We start from the raw sequence: 9,587 nt of genomic DNA, 5'->3' as shown, positions 1-9,587 counted from the left end.
AAATAGGCACTAAAATAGCTTGGCATCAAAGACGGAGCCTTAAATTATATCAATATGAGTTGTATTTTAATACCGTTACAGCTTTTGTTTATTTTTAGGCAGGTACTAGGTATTTATTTGACAACAGAATTATTATATTGGAGACCATTTATGAAGCACATTTTGAAAAGAATACGGCTATCTATGAATTCAAAAACTCATTGACAAATTCAGAGGCACGCAAAAAAAAGTTTAAAATTTACTTATTGTGAAATTACTTTAGGTTTTGTAAGTAATTAAACCTTTTTTTTTGCGTTCCTCTAAATTTAGCCATGAGTACCTACCTATAGACTCTGATACATAACAGATGGGTAAATACTTTTAGTGAGATGGGGTCGGGATCCCTATTGATAGCTTCTGTTATGGCAGGTGAGCGAGTAGTATTTTCGGAAAGGTTTTCGGCATGGGAATTCTTTTAGAGAATTTACGAGGATAATTAGCCGATCCATCTTTGGCAACGTCTAAATAAATATACCTGATCATATTTATAAGACGGTTTATATAAATAGATCCATTTTAATTTTATGGCGTAATGTCTCGGCTCAGTGGGTTGTCTTGATTGGTTATTAGCCTCGTGTAAAGGGATAATTAAAGGGGTAATTACACCGCGTTGCGTCTTTAAGTTTTAGTAATACTCGTGTTTAATTCTCGCTCGCCTCGGGCTCGGGGAGCGATTATTAGAAGCGATATAAAAGGCTGCTAACTCGACCCTCCATTCCTTGTTTTTTTTTCTCTTTATACATGGATTTGAGGGCGCCATTCCTTGTTGACACACGATTGATACTGTATTAGTTATATTATTTACGTCACTTTCGTTACGTTATTTTCTTCCCGCTACGCGATATCACTTCCTGGCCAAGGCAAGACGTAAAACTTTAGACAAACCACGAGCGGTAATTCGTAAAGCCCCAGATCGCATATTTATCTGGCGTAAATAATTAACACCTGCGATCTGGATCTGGAGCATTTACGAATTCACCTCCCTAGGTATGTAATGTACTATTACAGGTAGCTCCCGATCCGAGAGGACTTGGGCAAAACGGAGTTGGGAAACGAGATTTCTAGTATCCTACCAAACTCAAAAGCCCGTTCTAAACGCTGTAATGGAAAAAATGCCCTCCAACTATAAGCTATTCGTCGGCGAATGTGTGAATAGTAGCAAGGAGTGATGTACACGTAGGCCTTCGCTGACGTTCTATTTCCGATCTCCTCACTTGAATGTTACTTGTGTTAAGTACTGCAGCAACTATTTTTAATCAAACCAGTGTATGTAAGTTCAGCGATTATGCAGTTGTTATTTGTGTTGTGTTTGTGGTCAGGTTACACTAGTCGGTCGAGAATGTGTTGCCAGGTTTTCGGTCCGGATATGTTTACTTGTTCAGGGAAGGGGATAATGTTCGCTAGGTGGGAAAACTCCTATCGACGTATCGATTTATTCGACCTCAAAAAGAAGTGTCTTTTATGTTCGGCTGTTCAAATAGACGTGGTTTTTTTTATGTTTGGTCGTATCATTTTATGTCGATATACAGACAAACATACAATGAGAACATAATATTACATGGAATTCCATTTACTTTTAATAAAAATATGATAAATAAAACATTTAACATTTATTTTGTACAAACTTATTACTAACAGTAATAACATCGTATTTACTTATATCAGAAATACAAATATAATTTAAAATTTTCTTTCATATATTATCCATGTATTTCTTGATATTCTTGCAAATTTTGTAATGAATATTATTAGAAGTAGGTAGCCACATTAAAACAAAATCATTTATTAACATTATAAAATACATAAAGTCGATACTGGCTCACCGGCCGCTGCCGCGGCACGCTTGCTTTGCTCGCTCGGCTTCATACGCTATTTTGTCACGGTAACCCGAACATGCTCCTCCTAGCTTTGCTCGTACAAGTAGTCGTACTCTCCTTATGACTCTGGTAGAATACCGTGAAAACTAGTTTTCGCTAGTCAAAACCAGTTTTAACAGAATTTAATTTTGAATGATTAGTGAAAACTAGTTTTCACCAAGCACTTTGCAAAAACTACCTAACTACAATATAGATTTAGATTTTAGACTTCTAGATCTTATGGTTTAGACTAATTGGATAAGACGGTTTTATTAAAAACATTTGAATTTTATAATCTCCACTAGTCCTAGTTTATTTATTCCTATTAATATTCACATGTTTACTTACTTACCTAGATATTTAAAAGGTACTATTCAATACACAGTCAGCATTAAATCACAGTATAAAATAATGAATTTAGGTATTGCAACTGTTTACATTTTCGGCTAATACATATAGTAACTACAATACGAGTAGTACATTCAGCATTAAAACTAGCGGATCGTAGGTACTACGCGTCAAAAGTACCACTCTCTAATTGCTCAACAAAAATAGACATGTCTCTATATATAGAACAATTAGACTGTGAAAGATACTTTTAATCGTGAGATAATAGAGTCACATATCTATAGTAGAAATGTAACTCTATTCGAAAAATCATTGATTACAGATATTCTTGGCGCATTGTTTTATTCGTTATATATTGATGCTGAAACGTATACTTAAACATAATAAAGTCACCGTAACTCAGAGAGAGGCAATTTAAAATATCTTAAACCATTATTTTCACATTTTGTACACTAGGTAGCTGACACTAAATACACCTAATTCAAGTTCAAAAATTAATAGGTAATACCGTAACAAAAAATATACTGTAGGTAGGTAGGTACATGTCATTTTCTAAATAGGCTTCTAGCCTAATATATCTTTGCCAGACTTCTTAACAGTAGAAATTTAATAATAAATTTTCCTTTTAAGGCAACAAGCGAATTTCAGGTGCTACCATTATACATACCTATTTTAAAAAAATGTAGCATTTTACGAGTAGTCATACGTTATTTAATGTAAAAAACAATTGATTATAATTGATCGCAAATTCGATGTAACTAACATTGAACGCTAGGTATCAGACGCAAAGAAATACCATGAAAGTGAAAAAGAACAAATATTTTCTGAGTTTATTATTTTCAATGTCTAAGGGTAACATTCCATTTCTGACCGCAGCTGCACTACTGGTACTAAACGGTCGGTGTTACTGTCAATTTCCATAGTAAAATGAACAGTAGTGCAGCTGTCGTTAGAAATGGACTGTCACCTTAAGATAACAGTCGTATTTATTAATGGAAAAGTTTCCTCGGTAAGGATTCTGACACACAAGAGCGAAGAGTCGGGTACCTATATCGTCCCTTATGGGCTATAAGCTGGTCCACCATCAGATTTTGGTCAGTTACAGGCGCCCAGTTCAACACGACCGCTACTATCTTTTTTTCAGTCACAGTCCTTGAGTCTGTACAGTACGTGCACAAAAGTGAAATTCGATCACAGTCACTTAAAAAGAGGCTCGTTTATAGAAAGTGTTCACGCACTAAAGCCTTCTCCTGTTTTGCTCGACGCCCTCACGGCAACGATGTCTTAGCTCTGAAACCAAAAAAGTGCATGGAATATCTATTTAATAAAAATACCAATATTAAGGGTAGCTTCAAAGAACATCATAATGTTTGACAAATTGTTCAAATATTAGATAATCTGATGGTAACATGAAAACATGTCAAGCATTTAATTCCAATTCTCTACTACCTATACATACCTACCTACCCATTACATTACCATTACCCATACATTTTGTTGACTAAATAATAATTGGAATAACTTTTAACTAAATAATATTTAATAAAGAAAATTACCTATGTACTTAACCACAAACGTAGGTTAAGTACTAACTATCGGTACTAATTAATGCCTGAAGATAAAATATTCATCAAAACTTTGGGGTGACGTTTGAAGGATAGAGTTTGCGACACTTGCGACCCCCGTTCCGGCTCTTAGTGTACCTGCGGGTTTATTGAAGAATTGCCACTTTTGACTCTGACAGATAGATAGATTGAATAGGATACGAATCCAGATCAAATTCATAACCTGTTTTTGCAATCTGAATAAGCCCAGGATCAATCGCTTTTCAGTGCGTAAAATACGGCTGCAGGCTCGAAATTTGTTTTTATATTTATTTCAGTATCACAGATTACTTATATCTTATATTACACGCAGACTATACATTCATAATACATGCAAAATGATTCTATACACACTTTTAATCTTAAGCAAAATGGGTTGCAACCTAAAAGGAGCCTGAGGTCCACTTAGGACGTATATGCTGATTGGAAATGAATCTTCAGTGTGCTCGATTCTTAATACGAATGATATACATTTATATTTAGATCTAACGCTATTATAAACATCACACACTGCAGTTGTTTACTTACGCACACATTTTCATACACCAGTTGCTGAAGTTATCTTTTAATCTTTTCCGTGCACCTGTATGAGGCAAGAAAAAATATTGAAAATATTGCTCAAGCAATAAATAATAAACATGCTAAAATATTCATGCAATATACCTACTTAGGCCGAATAATGATTTTTTTTCTTTAATGAAAACTTGAAACATGAATCAACTCAATAATAGAATTATTTAGATGAGCATAATAATTCAATGCTTATCCACTGGCGAGCAAAGATAAACAGGACTGGACAATATGGAAATAAATATTTTAATAATTAATGTTTGCGCCACGTATTAAATACTTAACCTATGAATTCTGACCTCCTTGTCGGGTTTTCAATATAGACGGCAAGGCGATAATAAAAAGAGAAAAAAATGTCACATGTCACATCAATACATGTAAAATAAAACTCGATTCGATATATTGTGTGTTGAAGAAAATGAAACCAAAGGGATCCCTATAATTAAGTATACATACAACAAAATAAAGTGCCGCCGAATCAGTGGAGACTGGAGACTCTATAAGGAGGAAAACGCAGAACCAGTGCATGTAAGTTTTTCCGCATCCCCATTTTTTGGTCCTTCGAACCGGATTCCAAATTTACCTTTAAAAATTACATAATAACCTTGTTGCTCACTGAATCGCGTAGGTACAAAATATAATTTCGGATTTCCTTTCGGTTTCTTAATTTTCAAAAAAATGTTCCCGTCATAATTCTATTTCAAAGTACGGTCAGTAAATTAATTTATTCTTATTGTCTGTTATTTTTATTTCATATTTCATTTACGCGTAGCGTGTGGGATTATTCATCACGCTACCTTATAAATGCGTTACAAATAAATTTCGTATTTTGTAACTGTCATATTGTGACATAATTTTCACGGAACATTTTTGCACACCATATTCGTTAAGTATATAATTTCAGTGTATTTTAAGTTACTAAATACACTCTACTAAACTGAAAGCTACGGGTAAATTATTCCTAAAAGCCTCAGTTTTTCATAAACTGTAATTAACCTATTGCGAAGGTTACACTTGTATTAAGGTATTATACAAGCGGAACGTTCGTATTTACTTCATTTTCCTTCGACTTGCATTAAGGTATTATACAAGTTGAATATAATTTATAATTATTTGTGCATCTTAGCACAAATTGTTCATATTTTTTCGTGCTGTCATAGTAATAACTAGGTAACCATTACAACGCGACTTAAGCTCGCGGAAGCAAAACGTGCTCAATGTTTCATGCGTTTACAAAATATTTATGACATGATTCCAAAGTTAAGCAGTGACAAGAAGGCTTTCTCGCAGTTCATCGCGCAAGCTCGATTGGTCGATCAACTGAGAAAAGAATTTATAGAGTTGATGGATGAAGTCAATCTTCTGAACTTGGAGCTGGACCCGGAGTACATCGTCAACTACAACGCAATGAATGCGTTTGAAGATCTCTACTGCGTAATCAAATGTCAAATTTCAAAAATTGATGCACCTGCTCCGAGCCCTTCGACATCCAGGGATTCGAGCCATTCATGTAAGGACGACTCCATTAAAATCCCTCGGATTGAACTTCCTTCTTTCGATGGAGATATTCAAAACTTCCCATTCTTCTATGAAACATTTAAGCGTGTCATACATGAGAATAAAAAACTTACGGATTCTGAGCGTGTTCATTATTTGTTTAGTCATTTGACAGGAAAGGCAAAGTCGATCTGTGCGGGAGTTATACCTGCCGCAGAAAATTACAACACAGTTTGGGAAGCATTGATCGCGAAATATGATGATAAACGCGCATTAGCTACGTCATATTTAAACCAGCTGTTTTCGATGAAACCTGTCAACATCAACGGTCCTTCGGCATCTAATTTAGAAAAAATAATTGATTCGTTTGCTGCTACTATTTCAGCAATAAGACAACTCAAGCTCGAAAACTTAAGTGACTTTATTTTCATTCACCTGGGTCTTAAGTTATTAGATTCAGATACCACAAAGAATTTCGAGATGTCTATTCGGAATTCTTCTACAATGCCTACATATGACGAATTCATTTGTTTCGTTAGGGAACAAGTGAAGATTTTATATCGGACATCGCAACGAACGCCAACTAAGGCTGAAAGCGGCTCCGCTGTCAACACTAGCAGCGTGCGAGCTCCCCTCCCTCGCACGCCCCAAGCGTATGTTAGCACGCAAGGGCATGACAACGGAAGTTCATGTGCTATGTGCAAGAGTAATGATCACTCGCAACTTTATAATTGCAATAATTTCATGAAACTCACGCCTAACGAAAAATTTAATTTCGTTAAGGAAACTCACGCGTGCACTAATTGTCTGAACACGCATCATACTGCATCGAAATGTTCCTCGAAGAAAACTTGTCGTAAATGTAAAGGCAAACATCATACAACGTTACACTTCGAAAACTCAAAACCTGCAATGAATAACAACGAGTCCAAGTCTTCATCTAAGGATGATAGTGAAGCTAGCACAAGTTCATCCGTAAAGGACAACGGTGCCTCGGTATGTACTCATTCGGCATCGGGACAGACTACTTCACCCTTGACGGAAATTCTCGCCACTGCTCAGGTACTCGCTAGTGGGCGTAACGGCAAGGACAAGGTTTTGAGATGTCTACTGGATCCAGGATCACAGAAACATTACGTTACATTGAAGTGCTGCAAGAATTTAGGTCTTCCTGTACACAGCAGCCCAGTGACGTCAATAAATGGATTAGGTGGAACAACGATAACACAACCCATCCGAGGAACTGTCAACTTAACATTTAGGTCAAGATATGATCCTAAACATCAATATACTATCGAAGCGCTTGTTTTAGATGAGATCACGCCTGATTTACCGACCTGTCATATTGATCAATCTGCAACTGATCTGTTTGATAATTTACATCTAGCAGATGACTCTTGGGCGATTCCAGGTGAAATTGACGTACTTCTTGGTGTTAAGTTATTCACCAAATTGTTAATGTCAGATAAAATTGAAAACGAGCCTGGTTTGCCTGACGCTTTAGAAACTACACTGGGGTACATCATACTAGGCGATGCTCCCGCAGTTAACGCTTCCTACTCAGCAGCTGGGTATTTTACTTCGGTTGATGTCGGAAATTTAATGCAAAAATTCTGGGAAATTGAAGATTTGGATGGAGGAGTGATTCATAGTCCAGACGAGAAAAAAGCTGAAGATATTTTCAAGAATACAATCAATCGTTTGGAAGACGGACGTTATGAAGTAGCACTTCCGTTTAAATTGGACCCAAGCAATTTAGGCGATTCTTACAAGACTGCTGAACGCAGATTTTTAGCGCTTGAAAGAAAATTCGTCAAGCAACCTGAATTAAAACCAGCTTATGATGAAGTTATCCGTGAACATATTGATAAAAAATATTTATCTGAGGTTCCAAATGATAAGTCAAATGATGCTTATCACATACCCCACCACGCAATTGTCAAAATTGACAGAATAACCACAAAGGTTAGAATTGTGCTGGACGCTAGTGCACAGACCACAAGCGGTTTATCGTTAAATGACATACTTCACGCAGGACCAAGTCCTCAAGCTGACTTGTTCTGCATTCTCCTAAACTTACGATTGTTTGGTATTGCTATCACGTCTGATGTACGTCAAATGTATCTGTGTATTGACGTACGGGGGGAGGATCGTCCTTATCAGCGTATACTTTATAGGTTTAATCCTGAAGAAACTATAAAGGTATTTCAGTATAATAGGGTAGCCTTCGGTCTACGTAGCAGTCCTTTTCTGGCACTGCGAACTGTCAAACAGTTAGTAGCTGATGAAGGTGATAAATACCCACTCGCAAAGGAAATTGCATCTCGTGATATTTATATGGATGATGTAGCCAGTTCCGTTATTGATGAAGACCAAGCTGTGCAAGCGACTAAACAACTGCTGGATTTGTTCTTGAAAGGTGGATTCCAACTGGCAAAGTGGTCGTCAAATTCTGCAGCTGTTCTGAAAGAAATACCGAAAGAACTACATTTATCCCAAAGTGTCACCTTCGACGATGATACAACGTTGAAGATTTTAGGTCTGCGTTGGTATCCTGGTGAAGATGTATTCAAGTTCCAGGTTAGTCCCGACGATCGACCGTGTAGTAAAAGAAACATTCTTTCATCGGTAGCTCGACTATTCGATGTTCTGGGCCTAGTTGCCCCTGTAATTGTGTTCGCTAAGCTTCTAATAAAGGAGTTATGGCTTTTGAAAATTGATTGGGACGAATTGCCGCCTGATCATATTGTACGCCAATGGCAACAGTTCCAAGGTGAACTACCGCTACTATCTAACATTAGCATTCCCAGACATATTGGTGTCATTGAAAACTGTTCATTAACTATAGTCGGCTTTTCAGATGCTAGTGAAAGAGCTTATGGTGGAGTGGTTTATGCCTACGTCACTTTTCCTAATGATGACCGAGGTGTCATTAATTTAATTTGCGCTAAATCTAAGATAGCGCCCGTGAAGGTTGTCAGCCTAGCAAGACTGGAATTATGCGCAGCATTGCTATTGTCACAACTTATAAAAAGGGTGGTTGATACCTACTCAACCAGATACCCAATCGACTCTGTGTTGGCCTTCTCCGATTCAACAGTGACACTTTGTTGGATTCATTCGTCGCCTCATCGATGGCAAACTTTTGTGGCCAATCGAATTACCAAGATTCAAGATAACTTATCAAGCGATCATTTTTATCATATTAAGGGAACAGAAAATCCAAGCGACTGCCTGTCTAGAGGCTTAACTCCAGCTCAACTGGTGATCCATCCTCTATGGCTATCAGGCCCTCCATGGATGAAACTCCCGAAAAACGAATGGCCGATTCAGGCGTTTATACCAGACGAAGTCAACGTTCCTGAAGAAAAAACGGTTTCTTTAGTGACTTGTGACAATTCGAACGACAACTTAATTTATGATTTGTCTAAACGGTTCTCGTCATGGGTTAAATATGTACGCACAGTTGCCTATATCTTAAAATTTATAAAACGATTACCTAAAGGCCATATTAGTGCTGATGACTTAACAGCAGCCGAATTAGAAATCGTACGAGCTCTACAAAGAGTTTATTTCAGTCAACATATTTTAGATATGACTCTGAAAAAAGGGTTTACAAAAGCTTTAGCAAGCCTGAAGCCATTTATTCAAGATGGAATCCTTCGCGTCGGAG

General features: G+C 36.9%; 1 protein-coding gene across 2 annotated transcripts in view; it reads right to left on the bottom strand.

Annotated features, from left to right (window-relative positions):
• Positions 1-3,406: 3,406 nt before the first annotated feature.
• The window catches only part of LOC134654967 (G-protein coupled receptor dmsr-1-like), a 30,504-nt gene continuing 24,323 nt past the window's right edge, over positions 3,407-9,587 (bottom strand). The window contains exons 6-7 of one of the 2 annotated variants that reach the window (XM_063510418.1): positions 4,376-4,430; positions 3,407-3,533 (exon numbers count right to left, since the gene is read on the bottom strand). In XM_063510418.1, the coding sequence (XP_063366488.1) occupies positions 4,406-4,430 (25 nt within the window). In that variant the 3' untranslated portion in view covers positions 3,407-3,533; positions 4,376-4,405. The remainder of the gene's footprint in view (positions 3,534-4,375; positions 4,431-9,587) is intronic. The other variant, XM_063510419.1, reaches the window with a different exon arrangement.

Source organism: Cydia amplana, chromosome 16 (genome assembly GCF_948474715.1).
Source record: "Cydia amplana chromosome 16, ilCydAmpl1.1, whole genome shotgun sequence".
In the NCBI taxonomy this organism is placed as follows: domain Eukaryota; kingdom Metazoa; phylum Arthropoda; class Insecta; order Lepidoptera; family Tortricidae; genus Cydia; species Cydia amplana.
Note: the sequence above shows the minus strand (reverse complement) of the source record. Positions and strands in the feature narration are given on the sequence as shown.